General features: G+C 29.2%; 2 protein-coding genes and 1 long non-coding RNA gene across 5 annotated transcripts; 1 reads left to right on the top strand and 2 right to left on the bottom strand.

Annotated features, from left to right (window-relative positions):
* Window positions 1-3,377: 3,377 nt before the first annotated feature.
* On the bottom strand, window positions 3,378-17,377 carry LOC114734447 (cysteine-rich receptor-like protein kinase 10). Of its 3 annotated transcripts, none has more exons than XM_028922078.1 (6): window positions 17,373-17,377; window positions 5,061-5,191; window positions 4,730-4,940; window positions 4,320-4,557; window positions 4,034-4,184; window positions 3,378-3,875 (listed from the first exon to the last, which is right to left on the bottom strand). In XM_028922078.1, the coding sequence occupies exons 2-6, from the start codon at window positions 5,166-5,168 to the stop codon at window positions 3,558-3,560; spliced, it is 1,026 nt and encodes a 341-aa protein (XP_028777911.1). In that variant the 5' UTR covers window positions 5,169-5,191; window positions 17,373-17,377; the 3' UTR covers window positions 3,378-3,557. The 3 variants fall into 3 exon arrangements, with proteins under 3 accessions (XP_028777911.1, XP_028777910.1, XP_028777909.1); XM_028922077.1 differs by lacking the exon at window positions 17,373-17,377 and adding an exon at window positions 5,692-5,860; XM_028922076.1 differs by lacking the exons at window positions 3,378-3,875; window positions 4,034-4,184; window positions 4,320-4,557; window positions 17,373-17,377 and adding exons at window positions 5,692-5,808; window positions 5,974-6,786 and having other exon boundaries at window positions 4,660-4,940.
* Window positions 4,142-25,562, top strand: LOC114734456 (uncharacterized). Its single transcript, XR_003739167.1, has 3 exons — window positions 4,142-4,211; window positions 14,817-14,825; window positions 25,551-25,562. It is a non-coding gene; the product is annotated as an uncharacterized LOC114734456 (long non-coding RNA).
* On the bottom strand, window positions 19,969-23,285 carry LOC114734448 (cysteine-rich repeat secretory protein 38). The gene is made up of 4 exons (XM_028922079.1): window positions 22,374-23,285; window positions 21,356-21,499; window positions 20,344-20,477; window positions 19,969-20,247 (listed from the first exon to the last, which is right to left on the bottom strand). Exons 1-4 carry the CDS (start codon window positions 23,209-23,211, stop codon window positions 20,173-20,175), a joined length of 1,191 nt encoding a protein of 396 aa, XP_028777912.1. The 5' UTR covers window positions 23,212-23,285; the 3' UTR covers window positions 19,969-20,172.
* Window positions 25,563-26,326: the final 764 nt, after the last annotated feature.

Genomic DNA, 26,326 nt, shown 5'->3' with positions numbered 1-26,326 from the left:
GTCTTGGCTCTTCCCACTTATATACTCCATCAGTTCAAATCATATACAATCTCTAAAAGGATTACATTTTCAACACTTCAGTGGGTGCAAGAAAAAAAATGAGGGAGTGGTTGGGGAGTTCGACAAATTAATTAAATTACTTATAGCGACCTTAATTCAATCATTTCAAGTTTATTCTTTTATAATATAAATAATTAACTTCTCTTGCTTTATTTATAAGTTAATCACTTCCAACACATTTCATCAAAACAGAAATAATAGTAATAACAACAACAATAATAATAATAGCTCGTTAACTATGCCTTGAAAATAAATGAATGTAGCTATAATGAACTAATATTTTATACTCTGTATGCTCCTATTTATAAGCTGAGTTTGAAAAAAAATTTAGCCTATTTTATAAATTTCAATTTGGGTTTATCTCAACATGGAATGTATTTTTTTTTAGTTTTACACTTAATTATTTATTATCTCTCATTTGTCATACTTTCTCTCATTATCTCTATATATTCTCTCTCATCATTTTTCTTATTTATTATAAGGCTATGTTTGAAAATAAAAGTTTATTTCTTACTTATTTATTGTTTTTAACTAATTTTAGCAATTTTTTGGTTATACATTATTTGAAGTTTGCCATAATGACGGGATGGAGTAAATAAGTTCGAGTATTACTGCCAATATAAAAAATTTAGTAACAACTCATTCTATCATACTAAATAGTAAATACCAAACACTTCAAGAAAAAATGATAACAATCACAACAATTTCGTTGACTAATTGCCTTATTGCTTTCATTATCATCTGAAAAATTGCGCTTTATATTAATTCATCCCCTGTCTACATATCATGCATTTTTCCAACATTAGTAAGGTAAAAGGACTACATTAATTTCATGGGAAGAAATTTAGTTTGGTGGACCAATTAGGGGTATGTGAAGGTACAGTGTTTCCGTTTTGATTTGTGATGTCAATTTTCTTAGATGGAAAAACCATTATGCCTTGCGTCCTACGTCTAAGGGAGCTGTCTCATCTCATCAACATGTATTTTCATATCGGAAGAATCTCTCTGAGATGAAAAATTACGCTACCTTGCTTATATCAATTCATTCCTCAGGTCTTCATATATCATTGTCCCAGCATTAGTAGGGTAAAAAGACTACATTAATTTAATGGGAAGAAATTAAGCTTGGTGGACCCATTACAGGTATGCGGAGGCACAATGTTTCCGTTTTGATTTGTGAAGTCAATTTTCTTAGATGGAAAAACCATTATGCCTTGCGTCCTACGTCTAAGGGAGCTGTCTCATCTCATCACCATGTATTTTCATATTGGAAGAATCTCTCTGAGATGAAAAATTACGCTACCTTGCTTATATCAATTCATTCCTCAGGTCTTCATATATCATTGTCCCAGCATTAGTAGGGTAAAAAGACTACATTAATTTAATGGGAAGAAATTAAGCTTGGTGGACCCATTACAGCCTTACAGGTATGCGGAGGCACAATGTTTCCGTTTTGATTTGTGAAGTCAATTTTCTTAGATGGAAAAACCATTATGCCTTGCGTCCTACGTCTAAGGGAGCTGTCTCATCTCATCAACATGTATTTTCATATATTGGAAGAATCACTGTGAGATGATAGAAGAAAATATACATACATATTATATATCATTATAAAAAAAGAAAATAATTACATCAAATTCTTTATGTTATATCCATTATATCAAGTTTTTTAATGGACATAATCTGTATCGTATATATTTTTTCATATGGGTTTAATAGTTTAATGAAAATGCTGGTAAAAAAATAGTTTAATGATAATATTTTTAAAAAAGTAGACATGGCTAAATTTGATTGAAAAACTTCACATAATGGACATAAGAAAAATACTTAATGTAAGTATTGTCCTATTAAAAATTTCCTATTAAAAATTTCAAATATAAGAGAATAGTTTGAATCTTGTCTTTATTTTTTAGGAAAAATTACATTTAGACTCCACCCAAGGGAATTAAATACAAACAAGTCTCTTTAAATCATGAAATTATCTTAAAGTCCCAAGAAACTTTTTTGCAATAAATTTTATTTGTTTAATTACCAAATTATCTTTCTTTTTTTTTAAATTTGTATTGACAACTGAAAAAGCAGTCGTTAACAACTTAAAATGTATGAATTAACAATTATCACCGCAAGTATTGACAATACATTTTTTCAACACATCACAAAATCTAATACATGAATTGTCAATACCTTCCTCAATAGTTGTCAATCCTTGCACCCTAAGTTGTCAATCACTGCTCTTTCAGTTGTCAATGCAAACTTTAGGGGAAAAAAAGGTAATTTGGTAACTGAACAAATAAAATTTATTACAATAAGGTCTTCAGAATAATTTCTTAATTTTAAGAGACCTTTTTATATTTAATTTTCTTGGATGGAACCTAATTGTAATTTTTCCTATTTTTATCCCAGAATTTGTCATTCAATTGTTAAAATTTTTTTTTATAATTATATTTCTGATTATCTTTTTTAAGACGCACGAGATTTCTCCATTTATATTTAATTAGCTGTCAATTTTGTTTGGAAATTGACATGAAAGGAGAGGAAAGAGAGTCTCATCTACCTTTGAAGATAATTGCTGATTTCCAGATTATCACCTTCTTGACATTTCTTTCCAGGATGCTGGCATTATTATTGGTTAAAATATATATTTAGTCTTTTAACTTTACGTAAGGTTTCAGTTTGATCCCTTAACTTTTAAAAGTATACTTTTAGTCCTTTAACCTCAAAACTATTAACAAAAAAATAATAACATTAAGCCTTTGAATGCTGATAAAATATTACCAAATGCTAAGCTATATTTTGGGGGGGGGGGAATAGAAATCAAGTTCTAGACTCAATTATAAGTAGTGAAAGGTTTGTCAATGCAATTTTTCTCTTAACATTTCAGAAGAAGCTACTTAATATATAAAACTCTAATTCACATGTTCTAACTTATTTGTATAAACACTCTTTAATTTATTTAACTATAAATGATTGAAAAGGTATTAACAAGTAATTAGAGCCTTGAGTTCGGCCCAAAAAAAATTAGAGTCTTGAGTTAATTTAGCAATAATTGCATTATACAAATAAATTAAAGGGAAGCTAATTATAGTTTTTATGAAATGCTAAGGAAATCATCACCCCCAACCTTTCACTTCTTATTTTAGAATGTTATTCATTTTGTTATTTTTACCTCATATTTTAATTTATCCTTTTATTTTGGCTTAATTCAAAATAAGGGATCCCCTTTACTTTCGGTATTTATCAATTACATGAATAAAATAAAACTCTATTGTTCGTTAGTTGTATGTATTATCCGATACACATACACACAAACCATATCATAATTCACAAAAGCTAATCATGAGTATATTGAGGTGCATAATTATATAAAACCACTGCATATATGTTTTTACTCATAGTAGTGTTACACAGGAAATCAAAATACACACACATACATATATCATAATTATATTTTTTTCTCTTTGGGACAACATAGTAATTTTTCCTACAACATATTATAGCTACCGAGGATACTGCTCTGACACTGAAAGCTGATTTATTGATCCGTCGGCGGATTGATCTCCAGAAGATAGTGATTTGATTCCTGGTAAGCTTCTCCAGATATAAAATGAAGGTTCTGAAGGAACAGGAAGGGTGATTGAATGAGTACTAAGCATTGGAACAATGGAAGCCATTGTTGGCCTGTGTTCGGCATTTTCTTGAACACACAGTAACCCTATGTGGATGCATCTCATTATTTCATTTCTTGACCCAGCATCCTCCATCAACGTTGGATCCACAATATTTGCCAATGTCCCTTTTGTCCAGTTTTTCCAAACCTGAAACAGCTTGTTCAATAATTAGCTACTACCACATCAATTTTATGTTTTTTCTTTTTCTGAATGTATGTTTCACTTAAACACTATTGAGAAATTCATGGCTAGTTTTGACTTTAGTACTAAGATTAGATTTGGATGGATAAAGGGCATGTACTTACCGCGCTTACTACGTGCTCCTCATTTTCTCCATTCTGAAATTGACCTTTTTTCTGGCCACTTATAATTTCTAAAACCAATACTCCAAAACTAAAGACGTCTGATTTAGTTGAAAAGGTTCCATTCATCACGTATTCCGGTGCCATGTATCCACTGTCAGATATTTTATAAGAATAATGAGTATATTTAAATTTGGTTAGTCAAGTGATATCTCCGCTAGCAGGGGGGAAAAAGGTCAAGTTATGTCTCCAGTGTTATAACATTAATCTCATAAATCAATAAACTTACTAGGTCCCAACAACTGTGCTTGTCTTGGCTTGAGTTTGATCTATCACAAATAATCTTGCCATGCCAAAGTCTGATATTTTAGCATTCATCTCTTCATCTAAGAGCACGTTGCTTGCTTTGAGATCACGATGAACAATTCGTATTCGAGAATCATGATGAAGGTATGCAAGGCCTTTGGCAATGCCTTCTATAATTTTGTAGCGCTTTTCCCAATTCAATTTCACCCTTTTGACGGAATCTACATAAATACAGACGTTACAAGGTGACTTGTACATATCTAGTGATCCTTTGAATTCGACTTGTCTAAAAGAAGTCAAAGAAACTTGGCAATAGGGTAATCTGAAATCAGAAGAAAAGCTTAAATATACACGTAGATGACATCACAGAATCAAACATTAATATTGACTTACCAAAGATGAAGCAATCAAGGCTTTTGTTGGGAACAAACTCGTAAATAAGGAGCTTTTCTTCTTTTTCGAGACAAAAACCAAGTGACCTCACTAAATTCCGATGTTGTAGCTTGGCCACCAGCAACGCTTCATTCTTAAACTCCATCTCACCTTGCCCAGAATCTCTACTCAACCTTTTTACAGCTATCTCTTGTCCATTATATAGCCTACCCTGAAATTGTGTATTTTAAAAAAATCAAATACGTGAGTTTTGATATAATATAAAATACAGGAACTGGAATATTCCGTTTGAATAATATTTAATTTAATACTGTATAATTTAATTTCTTACCAAGTAAACAGGTCCAAATCCACCCTGTCCAAGCTTATTTGCATCAGAAAAATCATTCGTTGCCGCTCTGATGGTTTCAAAGTCCATTTGCAATGAATCAACGGTCATGATTTCATCTTTATCTTCTCCGGCTACGTTACGCATGGCAGCGCAAGTGCATGTACGCAAGAGGGTTAAAGCGACATAAGAAAATATTTTTCAACTAAAATAATGTTGGACATGATTTTCCAGGACTCCTTGTTTTGTATGCTTTCATTGAATATTGAACTTCTCTATACTTTATCATTTTATATTGAATTGAGATTGATTGATTATACGTGTAATCAATCAATGTTTCAACTCAATTATAAATCAATGTCAGTTGTAACACAGTCCTTATAATTTTGACTAAGTTATAACTCAATCTCTATAATTTAACCATTTAATAAAAAAAATTAGTCTCCATATTTTAAAAAAATAAAATTGATATTTCTTGAAGTTTAGGGCAATGGTTGCTACTTAGGAATTGAGTTGCAGCCGAGTCAAAACTTTAGAAAGTGACTTAATAATATATAGAAACTGAGTTGCAATCGAGCTAAAATTAGAGGGGTTAAAAGATTAATTTTTCATAATTTATAATACATTGACTTACTTCGGATAGTCTTCTTTAGCCTTCTGGCCTTAATAATAACGATGAAGATGACTAGTGCGATGAACGCAACAGTTGGCACAACTATGGCAACAACAATTCCTGTTGTGTTTCTCTTTCCTGTACCAAAAAAACAAGATTTTGTGCTCATAAGTATAACATGTAAATCGGAGATTGCCTCATTCAAGCAAATTCTAGAGGGATACGCAATAAGTAGATAGAGATTGACTCTGATAATCTTTTACCTCGTGTGTGTGTGTGTGAACTGAATGCAAATATTGATACCTTTCTTGGGTGTCGTTGGTAGAGCAGGTGGCAGAAGAGGAGACGGCGGTGACTGTAATGATATGAATGGTTGTGCAGCCGCAAGATCAAAGAAGCTGTAAGTCTCATATCTTATGTTGCAACTAGGTCGTACCACTCTGCCACCTCTATTTCCATTGCAACATTTTGGAATTTCTGAGATTGCTCCATTCAAGCAAGCTCTGCAAATGTTCTGTGACAAGTCTGGCGTGCACTGCACCAGACCATATATCGTCTGATTGCTTGGACCTGTCGCATTCGCCGCCGCGAACTTCCGAATAGAGTTGCCGGAAGAAGCCCTGTCTCTTAGAAGATTCATCATCTTCGTCACCACACTCTTGAACTGGTCTTTCTCCAACGCATCCTGTGTGTTCCACAAATAGAAATATGGCGATGTTTCCATGAGACCGAATATGGTTCGGTTGGAGTATCGCAGGAAGCAGTTATCGTACCACCCGATCGCCTCCTTCACGTTAGGGCACACTTGGAGAAGAAGAACCCTTGAATCTGTGAGACAACTACGACAATCTGCTTCCTTAACATCTCCTCGGCAGAGTGCGATGGCGTTAACCTTGTCGGAGTTATTGCCGAAGGAGAAGTTGTAGAAGCCATAGTCAATTTGCGTGTTGGAGATATTCATCAAAAGGTTTTTGAGATTGGTCTGAAAGGTACTGTTGCTATCATCAGTAGTCCCGTTACCACAGAAGAATTTTAAGAAGTTTGATTGGGCTTCAGTGCCCTGATGAGACATTAGGCTTAGGGTAAGAAGAAAGAAGAGAAAGGAGAAGAGCCTCATTGTGACAATGGTAAGAACTAAGAGTACTAGTGAAAGTGTTTGAGATTTGGGTGATGAGGCTTGTGTTGTGTTGTTTCTATTTATAAGATATTATCTCTGGGTCCTCATTTAATCAATTAAGTCTTATACTACCTTTGATCTTAACTATAAGATCTCATTTGCAGACTACAAATGAGGTTTTTAAGACCAGAGGTAGTATTAAGGACCAGAGGTAATATATCGTAAATGTCTCTATCTCCATGTAACCTTGTGGTTGGGAGATCAGGTGCTGACTAAGTCCATCGTTTCTGGAGTTTACCTTAATTTGCCTTTTAAATGTTATATTTGTGTGTATTAATCCCGGATACTTATTATAAACATGTAATAGCAACTTTATATAAATTAATAAAATTAGTTAAAATTAGGTATTTTTTGCAAAAATTTAAAATTATCATCCGTAAAAGTTATTAATTAGAATAAAGAGTTTGATTAATTAGTCAGCAAGTTTTATAATTAGTTAGAATGCAATGTTTTAATTTATTGCATGTAGTCGCTATTTTTAACAGAACATTTTGTTTATTTGTTTCAATAATATATAAAAAGATTTTAAACATCAATAAAATGAGGTTCTGACTTGAGAAAGATAAATCAACAATCAAAATTAAAATCATTTCAAAATATTGATTGTCACACAAACAATAGGACTAATCTACATATTTGAAAACTAAAAGTGTCCTTTTACTCTTTTATTTTACATGAGATTTCATTTTGATCTCTTAATTCTATAAACTATCTTTTCAGTTTTTTTAACCCTAATGCACTTAACAAAAAATATTCAGATACTGAAATTTGAAACGTCAACAAAATGTTCTAAAAAATTATCATATTAATTATAATTTTCAAAATAATAATATTTGTCACAAAAATCAACATTTGTGACTAATGAAGTTAGGGTTAGATAACTGAAAAAAAATATTTTTAAAAATTAAGGATCAAACTTCAATCTTATATGGAGTTAGAGAATTAAATGAGCGTTACCTATTTTAAAATACTAATGAGTAACCATTTACGCATGCATTGATAACAAAAATGTCACTAGTAAAAATAGGAGAAAAAGATAGAAAGGAAAATATTTTGGTGAAATTTGAGTGGTTACAAATTCATCATATCCTTTATTCTAACTGGGGGGAAGTAGGATAATAACAAATGTAAAATTGTATAGAAAAAATTATAAAATTCACTTATAATCCTCAAACAAACTCGAGTGATATTAATAAATTCGTATGAATAAATAAGATTCCTTTTGTCGTTCCACTAAATGACATCCAAGGTTGCTCAAAAGAGAACCTCTTCACTTCTTATATTCATTGCTAGATTAATTTTAAACGGTCAAAATTTAATATCATGTAAAAACATTATTATAACATCGAATAATGTATATAATTAAACTATTGAAATATTGCCTATCAAAACTGCAAAGGATAAAAAAAAATCAACAAAAATATACACCCGTAAAAATTGTGATATCCTAAATTTTATTTTAGGATTTAGTAAACAAATAAATAATAAAATAATATTTTATAATAAAATAATAATATTTAAAAATAAAAAGAGAGAAGAAGTAGCTGTTTTCCACCGGCTTCAGTGGAAAGTTAAGGCATGGAAAATTGACTCGTGGAAAGTTGATGCATGGAAAAAATTGAGGCGTGGAAAAAATGGAAGCATTTGGATCAAAAAGAAGACTTTAGGAGGAGGAATGAAGACTTTGGAGAAGGAGAACTAAATGCAAAAAGAAAATTTGTGCTGGGTAATTGAAAGATGGGAGATAAAAGAGAGAGAGTAGAGCCAGGAGACAAGGGTGCGGGAAAGAAAGAGAGAGCAAGGAAGAAAGAGAGAAATAGTGTGGGAGAGAGCAAGAAGCCGATGAGCAATCGTTGTGAGAGAGAAGGAAACCTTTAAAGATAATTTAGGTACATAACATTACTTCTTTTCATCAAACTTTCTTCATGAATATTTTCTATATATTTTAGGCTTCCTAATAACAGTATTACTATAGTGTTTAGAGAAAATTTGATACTTATATATGATATAAATATAGAGTTTTGGTAAAAGATGATAATGGAAATTTAGAGGTAAATGAGTTGTTAACTTTAATCGGTTAGATTTGTCCATTTGTTGGTTTTTAGTGCTTAAATGGATTTTTCTAGTTGAAAAATCGGTTATATATGATTTATATTACGTTTTTACCAATTAAAATTAAGTTAAATAATTTATTTGGGTACTTTGACATATTATTGAGATTTTAATCGATTCAGTTTTATTTATTGGGTAATCAGAGGTTTTAAAATAATTATTTTAGTTAAAAAGTTTATTATTTATGGAAATATATATATATGATAGTTATACCATTAAAGCTTTGAACAGATTATTTATTTATGAATATTTGAAGTATTATTGACTTTCTGATAGTTTGATTTTGAGGTTTAAACTTACATTGAGATTTTTAGAATTTAGAACATAATAATTTTATATTTGAAAATTTTGGAAAATCCTTTTTATTAAGGTAAATAATTTGGGGGTTGTAAATAAATAATTTGGCTTTTAGGAAATTTTAAGTTATACTTAATTTTTGGGTTATGAGAGTTGCGAGAATTTAGAATAAAAATTCAATTAAATTAGAAATTTAAATAATATATAGAAGCTTAATTAATTAGCTTATATTAATATGTGGTTATATTAATTGTGTAGATTAATTATTGGCTAAGCAAAAATTGACCTTGTGGTAATCCTTACTATTAGTTTGGTGAGAGATAACTACTTTCCACTTGTTATATATGTTAACATGTTGTTTGAAAGTATTTTGTTATTTTAGAATAGTATTTGTTGTTTGGAACTTGAGTATATTATAACTTTGAGCTATAAAAATTATCTTGTGAGATTTTTGGAATTGTGATGGAGAAGTTTGGAAAGATATATAATTTATATCTTATAGATTATACTGAAAAAAATAGAGACATTTTTGTTATATTGTGAATGATTGATTGTTATTTGGATTTTGGATTGAGCTTTATCCTACCACGTGGTAAGGCCGCCATTGGTGCACATTGGTTGGCTTCTTCCTTCGTCTCCCATAATGAGGGATAGGCCTTTGTGGCTTCTTATTCGTCTCCCAGAATAAGGGATAGGCCTATATGTCTGATTAATCCCCACAGTGAGGGATAGACCTATGTGGCTTGTATGTTAGCCCCCACAGTGAGGGTTTAGATTATTGAAATTATATTTCTATGGATATATTTATGTTGTTCGAGAATTAATAACTGTCTCACTTGACACTTCAAGAGCATGTGTTAGTATGTATGATGAGTTCGAGAGTTGGTTACTAAGGCATTTGTCTCACCTCATGGTTTTTACTATCTTCAAGTGATAGTACAAGTGGTGGCCTATCAGAGAAGGCTCCAGAGGCATAGTGTGCTGTTATAACTTGTATAGCCTCCCTGCTTTTGTTCTATATGCTAACTTGTTATATATTGCCACATAGGGCTCATCTACTCTAGTGTCGTAAACTAATACCTCTAATTACTACTATCTGGTATGATAGGGCCACTAGAAGGCTAGAGACATCTCAGACTCTGCATGTGACACTCTTTTGAAAGTATTGACTTTTGACTAATGGGCTCTATAGCTTATATTAAAAATAATTTATCAGTTCGTATGTTGGAAAGTATAAGTTTGGTTTGGGCTAAGAGTTGAATAGTATTTATGGACTTTGGAAGTCCAAAGCCCAAGTTAATAATTGATGTTGCTCGTATTATAAGTTTATTTCTTTTAACCATGATAATGATTTTAAAATTTTAAGGTTTTTTCTTTTCTATCATTGTTAATCTTTCAAATAAATTGTTGGATTTAATCTAAAATGGTTTTGAAAGAACCGTTGTTACAAAAATCATATTTTAACGGTATAAAATTATTTATATATTTTTTATCAAAAAAATTTATTTATGTATTTTTTGCTATTTCATAATATAATATTTTTTATAAGATATTAGATCTCAATTACTTCCTCTAATCGTTTTTATAAGAGCCTGCTAACTAAATTACACAGTTTAAGAAAATAGTTAAAATTAGTTAAAAGTAATAATATGTAATAAATGAACTTTTTTTCAGGCATACCATTATTTATAATTACAAGTAAGAGATAAAATGTATGAAGGAGAATGTAGTAAACATTTTAATTAATGCAATACATAAAATTAATCAGGAACAAAATGAAAAAAAAATTAAATGTTGAAACAAACATAAGTGTAAGGTAATTCAAATTTTAAGCTATTATAAAAACGACATGGGGAAGTATTTAAATTTCACCTAATGATGGAGATAAAAAGGGAAGGGGGGAGGGAAGTTGAAAGGTTTCCAATGTTGATTTTAAGTGTTCCTTCTATCTTATTTATAAGTTTCAAATTTAGGAAGGAGTATAATCTATTTTATAAGTTTCAATTTCAATTTGTTTTAATATTTAATGCATTTTTTAATGTTGTTCTAAATTATTTTTCTCCTGTCATATTTTGATTTCTCATACATTTTATTTCATTATTTTTCTTATTTATTATAAAAATATATTTCTAATTTATTTGTTAGTTTTAACTAATTTTAATTAGTTACTTGTTATTCAGTGATTTTTTTTAGTTGAAACCAGGTGTTAGCTCAGGATATCATATGTTTAAAGGAGCCAGCCATCTATCAACTGTTATTCAGTGACTTTTCCTTCGATAAAATCGTCTCCTCCATCTATCAACTATTATTCAGTGACTTTTCCTTCCGATAAAATCGTCTCCTCCGTGACCCTGCCAATTTATGGTGCGTTTGACAGACAGGGACGACCTAGTCAATAATCCATCATCCATGAGAAAAAGACAAAAACGAGGACCGCCCCACCTTTCACGCCATATGAAAAATCTGTACAAGTCTATCTAGTTTTTTTTGTTCAAAAGAAACAATTGTTTTCTGGGGGAAAGGCAATTTTGTTCTCAAAATATTCACACAAAAAAATTATAAATATATTAAAAAAAATTATTCAATGTAGTCCTAAAAGTATTAAAAAATGAATGATATCGCCAGATTTCAGTTAATGTCAATTTTTTAACTGAAAATGTGACAATATTGTTTCTTTTTTTAAAAAATTTTTTTCACTCTTCTTGGGTATTTTTTTTAACCTTTCCTCCTAAATGATATTAAGTTAAAAAAAAACTTTTAGATACATACAGTTCCTTCATACTACTTGTGGTGCTAAATATAAGAATTAGTTGGAGATTTAATTTGGTTCTGAATATAAAAAATTAATCTATTTTATTTTTATATTTATTTATTTATTTATTTTCTCAAAATAGTCCCCATTATGATTTTACATGTTTTTTCCCACAAAAATTATGATGTTTTTTTCACAAAAATTATGATTATACACGTTAGAGAATTTTCATTATTCTAATACAAATTATTAATAAAAGTATTTTAAGAAAAACAACACATATATATTATAAATAATGAATTTAACTAATTTTTTTAATATTCATGAATTAGTTATCTAACTCTTATATTAAAAATTAAAGGTAGTAGTTTCCAATCAAAAATCACCCTTGACTTTTTTTTCCCCTTCTTTCGTATAACATCTGATTAATTATTTCCTTCGGTCTTCTATATAAGACACAATATATTTCTCTAGTTTTGTTTACAAGATAGAGAGAGAAAAAATTTTGTTGGTACTATTTAGAGGGAAGAAAGAAAATTTTGTCATATAAATATATAATTTTATCCTCCATTTATTATTTTGTTAAATTTATATTCATGTGGTGTGTAGAATTTACATTAAATATCGATTAAATTGAAAAGTCGTTAAATTTTAAAGTAAAGTTAATAAAGTTTAAAATTTATTTCAGTTTGCATAAAACATGTTCAAAAGTAACTTTTAAATAGAATAAGATGACTAATTTTAGAGTAAGCATAGTCCTATTCATAATATAAACTTTTAAATCTCTCTAAATTTTTCTGTAAATTTTTTTAACACTAATAAGGTTTTTTTCACCCAAAAAAAATATACACGCTTAAACCATCTAAAATTTTAATTAATTTCTTAGCATTGATTATCCTTTTTTCCTACTTATTCTCTCTAGCCCACTTTTTCTTGGGTTATTTGAAAAACAAAAGAAACAATTAGTGGGGAAGATGATCATCCCAACCGAGCCCAATGGTCACACTTCAAGAACCGTAATTAAACATTGGAAGCTTTTAGCTTCGCATCGGTTTAAATGGCCAGTACATATTCTGCATATTTTCTAGTAATAAAAGTCAATTATATATTCCGTTACAACAGCTAGAATTACGTTAAAGTCCTTACTAGTACTACTATAACTTAAGCCAAATTTGTATAGCCAATAATCTGCCAGTTAAGCTAATTAATTATCTTTATTATAATGTGGCGACTGAGTTTTATTGGCTCCTGGATTTCCACTGTATCGACCATCTTGCACCTATAAATAAGAATATACATTAATTAATTAATTAATATAAGTAACAAAAGTAAAAGATTTAATTAGTTTTATAATATGACATTACACTACTAGAAAAAATACATATAACGATGCAAAACAACAGCGGTTAAAAAGAAAAACACTCTAAAAAAAAGCGGTAACATTTTTATAAATACATGCTGTGACGCTTCACTTTTCACGGTGGTTTTATTAACAACCGTTGTGGAAAGTTTTAAAATATACCGTGATAGGGTTTAGTTTTTCACATTTTCACCATTTCACATCAATGCGCTGTGGTCTCCCTCTGTCCCACCACCACTGAACTGCCATTACCTGCCATTCTCCCCTCTTTCTTGTCATTTAAAGTCCTCCATTTCACTTATGGTAGCTTGCCACTGTCTACCGCCGTCTTTGCCACCCATCTTCTCGCATTTGAATCATCTCCACTAAGTGAGTATCATTTTCTTTTTTTTTTCTTGGTCTCTTAGATGTTTTGACCATAAAAATCTATTGTATTTCAAATCGATTGACTGATTTTACATTTTAAATGTCTTGCATTGTTTATTTTACGCTTTTTATGTGCTTGAGGTGTTTATTGGTGGCATTTGGTATTAGAAAACCTCAATTTCTTCCTATATATGATATTAAAAACATGTTTAAATGTTTAAAGTTGATTAGTTTTGAAGTTTTTGATTTCTTTTAATTTTTTTATTTTTATTTCGAATTTTTGGTATTTTTTTGTAATAAGCTTGAGAATTTACTAATAAATAATATGTTTAGTGTTTTGTAAAAAAAAAATTTCATTATAAACTTTGATTGATGATAAAGTATTGTTTAAAATTTCATAGTAAATGGATATCATTTGTGTTCCCGTTTTGCATTCAGAAGTTTGAACTCTAAAAATATTTACATTGAGTTGGTTTGAGATTGAATTGTTACTTTTGTTTTATTTATTATATTTTTTCAAATTTATCCTGTCTTTGTTTATTACATTGTTGGTTTGGTTGATTGATTGATTTGTCTATTTTTTAAATAATTTGAGATTTGTTATAGGGAAATTAGAATGGAGGACCTAAAGGGAATAATATTTTTACAAAAATTTATTTCTTTAAGTATGTGTATTAATTTATTTTTACAAAAAGCTGAATTTTATATACAAATCTAATTTTATTTTTTCTATGACATTAAATTAGAGGCAAGTGTTCCAAAAGAAATTATATTAAATTAATTGAAATTTTTTATAAAACTTTATGCATGTGGAAATATGTTATGAAGAATAGTTTTGATTTTGACTAAAATAACAAAAATAATTATTATTAACTATTTTACAAAACTTATATATGTTTGTCTAATTATATATTTTTATTAACATTTTCGCTCATTCACTATATATGACTCTTTTTTTAGAAATTACTTAATCTAATTTTTAAAAGTAATGACAACTATACTCATTGACTCTGTAAAACAACAGATCATAGTTGGATGAAAGCTAAGAGAATTAGCAAAGAATATGAGAATGTGGTTAAAAGGTTTCTTGAGTTTACTTAGAGAAATGCCCCTAGTAAAAGAGATGGATTGTATTATTGTCCTTGTGTTAAATACTTAAACAATAGTTGGCGGAGTGTTCCTGAGATAAGAGAGCATCTTATCTGTGATGGGATAAATTGAGGTATACAAATTGGATATTGGCATGAAGAAATTAGAAAGACTACACTGTCTAGAAAGGAGAAGGTTTTGAATGAAGACTTTATGATAGAATTTCAGATATGTTTCGTGACATATAGTCTGGGTCCTCTACATAATTCTCTCTCACATGTGAAACCTTGTGTAGTGATGTAGAGATGCCTTTGTATCCAGGATGTAAAGATGATTACACAAGGTTGACAACCGTGTTGAAATTGATGAACTTGAAGGCAAGAAATAGGTGGACTGATACTGTGAAAGTGAGGTCGATCTACATGATGACCACAATGACTCGGTTAAAAAAGAAAATATATTTTGCATCTTATGTAGAAGGATAAATATACTGTTGTATTTGAGATACACAAGTTATATATATAGGATTATAATTAACATAGTTCGTATTTTGCAGTTATCATTAGACCCTACTTGTATGTACCCTTTTTGATAACAAAGTTTACTAGTTTGATTCTCTCCGTGGAAGTCATAACAAAGAAAACAGAGATGTCATTGAACGTTAGTTTATGTTTATATAATTATTACATGTAAAGTTTATGAAAACGTTTTTTTTTTTTTTACTGATAGAGCTTTTCATAGTTTTAATGTTGTGACCAAGCAGCAAAATAGGCAACCACCAACATGGATTCTCCCACAAGTATGTTGTTTTGAGCTAAATATATGCTTATAAATCTTTTCAATAATCAAAGTTAATGTTTATAAATTTTTTTATATAATCAAAGTCTAATATTTAATTTTATATTTCATTCTCTTAGTACCGTAGTCAATCTGAGAGTGTTGAATGTGAATATTATGTCATCCGCTATATGAATGACATCATTGAAACAAGAGTGACTGAAAAATTAAATGAGGTAAATATAGGTTACATTGCATGTAATTCTTCAATTCTTTTCACATTTTTGATCAAGTTGACTAATGACTACGTCATTTTTTATTTACAGGCATTCCAAAAAGTTGTGCCATATGACATGGAGGAAATCAACTTGATAAGGGACATTTTGTCAACAACATCGCTAGAGAATTTTGAAAATGTGAAATAGTTAGGTCATTCCTTACATTTTAGTTCATTGTTTGATTATTAATTAGTTAATTATTTGTTGATATATTAGGTAATTCAATAAGAATTGGATGTTAATGTTCATATGGTCATTTGAAATTGTTTTGCATATTCTTCTGCTCTGATGGTTGATTTGGTTTGTAAACTGCAGGAAGGTAGGTAGTAAAAAAAATTCATGTAGTATTTTTAAAAAAAACATTGAGTTTTTAACGGTGATTATTTGTATAACGGCCGTTAAACAAATTTATCAGGGCAGTTGTATTAATAACCGTGTGAAAAAATGACTTTCCACGGCAGTTTTTCAATAAATCCGCCATGGAAAGTTCAATTTCCACAACTGTTTTCTATAAAACCGTTGTGAAAAATCAATTTTTCACGGTAATTTACAACCGCTGTGTTTTATTCTTCTTTCAACGTCGATAGTATCCACTTCATCTCCAAAACCGTCATGGAAATCCTTAATTAACTGCCGTTAAAACTTTTTTTCTGCAGTATTAATTACCGTGATACCAAGCTCAAATGGCAGTTGACCCTTAAAGTTTTGGAGTAGGAATGCCAAAGCTGCATTCATCTATTGCCGTTGTAATCTGTTTTGTTTTTGTTGCATTTTCACTTTCTGCACTTCATTCTCCAACTCTGCATACAACCACTCAAAATTAATCCCACGTGTTTGGCAAAAAACCAAAATATAATTTTAAAAGTGATTTTATAATATACAAAATAAGTATATGAGAAGAATTTTATGTTGATTTGTATGAAAATATTTTTTAAAAGTGCCAAACACCCAAATCCATTTATCTCCATTTGTAACAAGTCAATAATTATGATCCATTTTATGGTTAGAATTAGCACACTCCGATGGGAAAAATATTAGATTAAATATGCAAATCTGCTTGTGAAATATTCCCTCATAGGGATTTGATGCTATCATCATTAGTCCCCTTACCACAGAAGAATTGTAAGAAGTTTGATTGGGCAAGGAGAAAGAAGAAAAACGAGAAGAACCTCATTGTGACAATGGTAAGAACTAAGAGCAGAATTATCAACACGTGCGTAAATGGTTAGTCATTAATATTTTAAAATAGGTAACACTCATTTAATTCTCTAACTCTATATAAGATTTGAGTTTGTTCCCTTAATTTTTAAAAATACTTTTTTCAGTTATCTAACCCTAACTTCATTAGTCACAAATGTTGATTTTTGTGGCAAATATTATTGTTTTGAAAATTATAATTAATATGATAATTTTTTAGAACATTTTGTTGATGTTTAAAATATTTTTATGTATTATTGAAACAAATAAACAAAATCTTCTGTTAAAAATAGCAACTACATACAATAAATTATAATAATACTAGCTAGATCCCCATACAATAATGTGTGTCCGCGTTTATTATCAAGATTGCTGACATATTTCATAATATAATTAATATATTTTGTCTAAAGTATCAATCTTTTACACATTGCATTTCTAACTAGTTATAAAACTTGCTGACTAAATTAATCAAACTCTTATCTTCATTGCTAGATTAATTTTAAAGGGTCAAAATTTAATATCATGTAAAAACATTATTACAACATCGAATAATGTATATAATTAAACTGTTAAAATACTACCTATAAAAAATGCAAAGGATAAAAAAAATCAAAAAAAAAATTCACCCGCAAAAATCATATTTTAAAATTATAAAATTATTTATATATTTTTTATCAAAAATTTATTTATATATTTTTTCTTTCATAATATAATATTTTTCATAAGATATTAGATCTCAATTACTCCCTTTGATCGTTTTTATAAGAGCCTGATAACTAAAGTACGTGGTTTAAAAAAATAATTAAAATTAGTTAAAAGTAATGATATGTAATAAATTAACCTTTTTTCTCAATTTGTGCGTGTCATCCTTGCATAAATTAACCTTTTTTTTTTCACCTTCGTTTGTTATAAAACAAACTAAATCAATGAACTTTTTTTCAAGCAAACCCTTGTTTAAAATTACAAGAGATAAAACGTATGAAGGAAAATATAGTAAACATTTAATTAATGCAATATATAAAATTAATTAGAAACAAAATGAAAAAAAAACACATTAAATATTTAAAAAAACATAAGTTTAATCTTTTGAAAAAAAACCAAGATAATTCAAATTTTGAGCTATTATAAAAACGACATGAGGAAGTATTTAAATTTCATCTAATGATAGAGATAAAAAGCGGAGGGGGAGGGAAGTTGAAAGGTTTCCAATGTTGATTGTAAGTGCTCCTTCTATCTTATAGTTCCAAATTTAGGAAGGAGTATAATCTATTTTATAAATTTTAATTTTAATTTATTTTAATATTTAATACATTTTTTAATGTTGTTGTTAATTATTTTTTGGTCATATTTTGATTTCTTATACATTCTTTTTCATCCTTTTTCTTATTTATTATAAAAATATATTTAAAAATAAAAATACATTTCTATTTTATTTATTATTTTAAACTAATTTTAATTAATTACTTGTTATTCAGTGACTTTTCTTTCCGATAAAATTGTCTCCTCTGTGACCTTGCCAATTTATGGTGCTTTTGACGGACAAGGACGACCTAGTCAATAATCCGTCATCCATGAAAAAAAGACAAAGGCGAGGGCAACCCCGTCTTACACTCCATATAAAAAATCTGCACAAGTCTATCTAGTTTTTTTTTTTTAATTTTCAAAAGAAAAAATTATTTTCTGGTTGAAAGGTAATTTTGTTCTCAAAATATTCACACAAAAAATTATAAATATATTAAAAAAATTTATTCAATGTAGTCCTAAAAGTATTAAAAAATGAATGATATCGCCATATTTCAGTTAATGTCAATTTTTTTACTGAAAAGGTGACAATATTGGTTTTTTTTTCTAATGTTTTTACTCTTCTTGGTTGGTTTTTTTACCATTCCTCCTAAATGATATTAAGTAAAAAAAAACTTTTAGATACATACAGTTCCTTAATACTATTTCTAGTACTAAATATAAAAATTAGTTTGAGATTTAATTTGGTTCTGAATATAAAAACTTAATCTATTTTGTTTTCTATATTTATTTATTTATTTTCTCAAAATAGTCCCCATTATGATTTTACATGTTTTTTCCCACAAAAATTATGATTATCTTTTTGATAAACTCACAAAAATTATGATTATACACGTTAGAGAATTTTTATTATTCTATATATTAGCAAAAATATTTTAAGACTTAACTAATTTTTTTAATATTTACGAATTAGTTATCTAACTATTATATTAAAAATTAAAGATAGTAGTTTCCAATTAAAAATCACCCTTGACTCTTTTTTTTCAGTAGGGTCTATCTATTCTTTCGTATAACATCTGATTGATTACTTCTTTCGGTCTTCTATATAAGACACAATATATTTCTCTACTTTTATTTATATGATAAAGAGGGAGAAAAAATTTGTTGGCACTATTTATAGGGAAGAGAGAGAAACCTTTCATATAAATATACAATTTTATTCTTTATTTATTATTTTGTTAAATTTATATTCATGTAGTATGTAGAATGCACATTTAATATGAATTAAATTGAAAAGTTGTTAAATTTTAAAATAGAATTAATAAAATTTAAAATTTATTTCAGTTTGTATGAAATATGTTGAAAAGTAACTTTTAAATAGAATGACTAATTTTAGAGTAAGCATAGTCCTATTCATAATATACACTTTTAAATCTCTCTAAATTTTTCTGTAAATTTTTTTATCAATAATAATTTTATTTTCACTCAAAAAAAATATACACGCTTAAACCATCTAAAATTTTAAATAATTTTTTAGCATTGATTATCCTTTTTTCCTACTTATTCTTACTCGCCCACTTTTTCTTGGGTTATCTGAAAAACAAAAGAAATAATTAGTGGGAAAGATGATTATCCCCATCAAGCCCAATGGTCACACGTCAAGAACCGTAATTAAACATTGGAAGCTTTTAGCTTCGCATCGGTTTAAATGGCCAGTGCATGTTCTGCAATATTTTCTAGTAATAAAACTCAAATACATATTCCATTACAACGGCTAGAATTACGTTAAAGTCCTTACTAGTACTACTATAACTTAAGCCAAATTTATACTGCCATTGATCTGCCAGTTAAGCTAATTATCTTTATTGGAGTGTGGCGCCTGAGTTTTATTGGCTCCTGGATTTCCACTGTATCGACCATCTTGTACCTATAAACAAGAATATACATTAATCATTAATTAATTAATTAATATAAGTAACAAAAGTAAAAGATTTAATTAGTTTTATAATATGACAATAATTACCGTGGTAACAAGCTCAGATGGCAGCTGACCCTCAAAGTTTTGGAGTAGGAATGCCAAAGCTGCATTCATCTGTTGCTGTTGTAATCTACTCTGTTCTTGTTGTACTTTCACTTTCTGCACTTCGTTCTCTAACTCTGCACACAACCACTCAAAATTAATCCTACTTGTTTGGCAAAAAACCAAAACATGATTTTAAAAGTAATTCTATTATATACAAAGTAAGCATGTGAGATAAATTTTATTACTTCTGGTCCTATTTAGAAGACATTGTTTATATCTAAAAATAAAGTCTCATAATTAAAACCAAAAGTAGTATCTCGATTTGCATCAAAGTACTTTTTAAAACTGCCAAACACCCAAATCCACTTATCTCCATTTGTAACAAGTCAACAATTATGATCCATTTTATGGCTAGATTTAGCACACTCGTATAAGAAAAATATTAGATTAAATATGCAAATCTACCCGTGAAATATTCCCTCATACGGATTTGATGCTATAAAGGCTTTTTTTTTTTTTTAAAGGCAAGGATATAAGTGTAGTTAACGTCCATTTATTTTATGACATTTGGTTCGAGTGGACCCATTTACTTTTTATGGGGTGAATGAGAGATGTAATTCGGTCCAATTTGAAATGGCCTGGAACCAAGGCCTGGCTGGGGCAAACATAAATAGTTTTAGCCCAAACGGATTTAATTTTTCGTGGTAGTCCCTGTTATAGGCCTTTTGTGAACTTAACCCAGAAAAATTTTACTTATAAATATAAAAGTTTTTTTTTTTTTGAGCTGAAATAAAAGTTGTTAAATTTAACATGTAAATATAATATAAATTCTTGGGACCTCTTGCATTATATTCAATTGTGTCTGCTTCATTCCAATTTATTTTATTATTTCTGAAAAATAAAAAGGAGATATATATTTTGTAGCAAAATTACTTTTTTTTTGTCACCCTAACAATTAAATTAAGGGAGAAAAGTACATATATAAAATAAATTAAGTAAGTATAGAACTCACCAGAACATGAAATATTTGTTGACTTATTAGTTTCAATATTTTTGGCTCTCCTCGCTTTAAGTAGGACCACAAAGATAAGCACTGCCAGCAACACAATAATTGGGACTCCCACGGCAATTATAGCTCGGGATGAGTTGCACTTTCCTGCTCAAAACAAGTTCTTGGGTTACATTTCTTTTTCTTATTGATCATTAGATTATATATGAAATCAAAAACATTTTGATATGTTCTAAATATGAAATAATACAGTTTTGAATTTTTATTTATGATTTTTGGATGAAAAATACTTTAAAAAAGCATGCAATTTTGATTTTTAAAAAATTATAAAAAGCTCAAAATTACATCATTTCATGTCGGTAACTTATTTTATGAAAAATCTAATGATCAGTGATGTGTGTATGTGTGTGCAAGCTTATTGCATTAGAGAGTGGGCATAAGAGGCCTTTTATCCCCAACCACACACAAACGATTTAATCAATAAAAAGTGTCACAAGAAGCGAGTGGGATTAGGGTGTCAGCTACCTCTTAATGTTAGAATTTTTCCCAAATATTTTTTGTGAGCTTCTTTTTATTATTAGATTTTACATAAAATGAATCACATTTTGATATCTTACTTATAAAAAAATGGTTTAATTTTTAATTTTTTTTATCATTTTTTAAACAATAATACCCTAAATGGTTTGGTTTATTTTTAACTTAAAGTATTAAATCTTTAAAAAATCATAAAAAAATTAAAAATTAAACTATTTTTTATAAATAAATATTAAAATGTAATTCATTTTACATAAAATCTAATGATAAAAAGAAACTATTTTTTTTTTTTTAAAAGAACCCCAAAATCAACGGGTAGCTAGGAGGCAGCTGACAAAACGCAGCTCACACCTCAACTCAAGTGAGCAGTCAGCAGTAACAACCTATGATATACAAAACAATGACAACAGTTGCATGCTGCTCATTTTATTGATTAGATTATTTACATCGTACTGTTAAGTGATTTTTCATTTAAATATCTACGCACCTTGTTTGGGTATGGAATCTAGAACTACCGGAGGAGATGGTGGCAACGGCGGTGATGTGAAAGGTTGTGAAGCAGCAGGATCGAAGAAGCTGTAGGTTTCATATCTAATGTTGCAGCTGGGTCTTACCACTCTTCCACCTTTCATTCCATCGCAACATTTTGGAATTTCAGAGATTGCCCCATTCAAGCAAATATTGCAATCCTTGCTCGACAAGTCCGGAGTGCACTGTGCAAGACCGTATATCGTTTGATTGCTCGGCCCCGTCGCGTTCGCCGCCGCAAACTTCCGAATAGAGTCGCCGGCAGCAGCTTTCTCTCTCAAGAACTTCATCAGCTCTGTCACCACAAACTTGAACTGGTCCTTCTGCAACGCGTCCTGTGTGTTCCACAGATAGAAATATGGCTGTGTTTGCATGACGCCGAATATGGTTCGGTTGGAGTATCGGAGAAAGCAGTTATCATACCACCCGATTGCTTCTCTGACGTTAGGGGCACAAACTTGGAGAAGAACAACTCTTGAATCTGTGAGACAACTGCGACAATCTTGTACCTTAACATCTCCTCGGCATAGACCGATGACGTTGACTTTGTCGGAGTTTTGGCCAGAGGAGAAGTTGTAGAAACCATAGTCGATTTTTGTGTCGGAAGAGATGTTAAATAAAAGGGATTTTAAGTTGGTTTTGAAGGTACTATTGGTGGTATCATCGTCGACGGTGCTGTTACCGCAAAAGAATTTCAAGAAGTTTTGCTGGGCATTGGTGCCGTGATGAGATATTAGGGTTAGGTTGAGGATCAGAAAGAAGAAGAAGAGAAGAGAAATCAGTCTTGGAGAAAGCATAGCTATTGTAAATGTACGTATTTTTCTGGATGGAATGTTTTGCGATTTTGACTATTCCCACTAGTTTGAGACTTTGTGTTGGGTTTCTATGTGCATATATAGTCCTTATTATAGGTGTCCTTCTAAAAAAAATTCTTAATACTTTTTATAAGCTAAGACATAGTTTTAATGTGTATTATTGATATTGATGTGTGTGAATTAGTTACTGGGTCTTATAATAAGCATAGAAGGAGTATATATACGTGTGTGTGCGTGTGGTGCCATGACTATTCTCCCAATTAAGCATTCTATGCCTTCATTTTGTGATTATACTTCATTAATTTAACCAAATCACAAGAATAAAAAAAAATCAATCAAAATATTTACCAGTAATAATTATGTATTCTTTAACGATTAACCCTAATATTTACCTAGATATTTTTAAGAAACAAGTATGTTTTTCTATAAAGAACCAAAACAAAGTATTCAGCAAAAGAGTTGTATATATATTGGCATGTGTATATATATTATTAAAAAGGTTTTGAATCCTTAATCTTAATGTGTATCTGTGTATTCTATTATTACGTTCTTCTCATTTAAGCCAACAACCTTAATTTATTACTTTTGCGTCTACTTTCAAGATAGTGAACTTTTTTTTTTTCTACAGATGACGTTTATTTTTGAGAAGGGGGTGGTTCAAAGTCCAAATGTTTGCGTATGAATTGACATATGGTAACACTATTTGGTGGGATTTAGCATTTAATTAGTTAGTATGTGATGTATTTAATGCTCCTTCTGTAAAACAACTACCAAAATCACGAACTTTAAAATGTTAGTCAAATTTAGTAAAAGCGATAGTGTATGCTCCCTCCGTTTCTGTGTATAAGCTTCATTTTTAGAGAGAGATCTGATCTAAAATAAGTATTATTTTTTAGTTTGTTTGAGCATTTATTATTATTTTTCCTATTTTAACCTTAGTTGACTATATTGAGTACCCCCTCTTTTTCATTAATATTATCCAATATATTCTCTTTTATTATTTTTTATTTATTGCCTTTCTCATTTACTCCCTTAATAAATAGAGACAAATTTGAGGGAAAAAACATTTCTAACCTATTTATTATTTTAAACCAATTTTAACTGCTCTTTCGATAAACATGATTCGGTTATTTGAAGCTTATATATAGGACCGAAGGGAATATATTTCTAATTACTCTTCTAGTTCTATTTATAAGTCACTTCTAATATGTTTCACACAAACTAAGAAAAACCTTAAACTTCATTAACTTTTATTTAAAATTTAATAACTTTTCAACTTTGTCTTTATTTAATATATATTATACCTTATGTAAACTAAATCAATACAATAATAAATAAAGAGTAAAATTATATATCTATATAAAAAATTCTCTCAGTGTCTTATAAATACGACTAAAAAATATTTTCTCTCTGCCCTATAAGTAGGACCAGGGGAGTATATTTTTCTTTGTAAAGAAAGTATATGAGAGATAATGAATAAAACTTTATTGCAAAGAGATAATAAGTAGCATATATTTAACGGAATAAATGTAAAAAATGAATTTAAAATTTCAGACAAAAAGGATTTATTTCCTTTATTTAGAAAACCTCTTTGTGAGAAAGATTGTTTCTCATTAAAAAAAAAAAGGACGGAGGGAGTAATGTTTTATTTTACTGTTGAGTGGTTGTAAAAATCCATTATCTTCATTGGGAAAAAAAGGTTTAATTTATACATATTTATATTTATAATTTATAATTTTCACACAAGTAAGTGTATAATGTAGAAAATATATAAAAAAGAAAAATTTATATTGTCAGCTTTTTTTTTTAAAATACAAAACAAGTCACAATTAAATTTTACAATAAAGTTGATCTTAAATCTTTCAGTAGTTCACTACCAAAATTTTGACCAGGTCCAATTGTTTTATGAAAGGGCAAATAATTCTGAGGGAAATAGTAAGGGGCTGAGAAGCTATCCTTATCTCTGTTTTATGGTTCAAATTCAATATTGTCATCTAATGGGAAAGGACCACAACCTTTTGACTAAAAATATCTTAGTGGACCCCTTGGAATCTGTTTTTGGGTCCCAACTAGAGGTGCCAATTATTTAGGTTCCAAGCCAATCAACTATTTTACCTATTATATAGTAAAAATGAAATTATTATTGGAGTACATCATGTAATTTGCCTATAAATTGATGCCCCCTTCACAACATGTCTTGAGAAAATATGTTTCCTGCCAAGGAAAAAAAATATAAAGTGCTTCTTTTTTTTCTTCTAGTAAATAGAGGTATCATTCTATTGAAGATATGTTCGAGATTCTAACAGAAGTTTTACCCTTAGTTTATTATATTATGAAAGACTAGTTCATTTTACTAAACTCAACCTCATTACTAAAATGTATTGTCCATTAACCTTAGGTTAATATGAAAATTTGACTGTTTCATCTCTTTTTTTGTGTAAAACAGTTTAATCTTGAATTTTTTGAATAATTATTTTTGTATAAATAGTTAAACGTATTTATCTTAAAAATATTAGCCTCCTACTCTATATTAAAACCAAACAGTCCCAATCATTTTGAAGACCCTTTGGCAAAGAAAAAAGCATTTTGAAGACCCAATTCATGTCATTTGTCTATTTTAATTCCTTTACATCAGGCCAAACATTCAATGTTAAAAATATATATATATAATCCACTCAACACACTTTTTCACCCCGAAACCACTTTTCTATAGAAACCTCTTTCCACATTCCTCTCCATTTAAACCTTAATTCTTCATTTTGAGCGCTGGGCAGCCAAATTTTTTTTTCTTTTTTTTCTTTCTTATCACATGCAAGTTGCAGTAGTGTCCCAAAATTTCTCAATCTGATTCTATTCATCTTTAGTTTTTTTTCACTTGATCGGATATTATTAAGAGAGTATCCAAATTAAATAAAATGATATTGGTGTGTGAAAAAATTTAGGGTAAAATAGTATTTAGTATCTTTATACTATTTTTCATTTATATACCCAATACCCTAATGTTATATGTGATACATCTAACACTCTAATCTTATTTATAATGTATTTAGCACCTCTAAATCATAAATAATATTGTGGTCTTTCATGTAACTGAAAA

The sequence above is a fragment of the Neltuma alba genome, unplaced genomic scaffold (assembly GCF_004799145.2).
Source record: "Neltuma alba isolate B1F8T4 unplaced genomic scaffold, ASM479914v2 tig00013101_pilon, whole genome shotgun sequence".
Taxonomy (NCBI): Eukaryota; Viridiplantae; Streptophyta; class Magnoliopsida; order Fabales; family Fabaceae; genus Neltuma; species Neltuma alba.
This window is presented reverse-complemented; position numbering and strand designations above follow the sequence as displayed.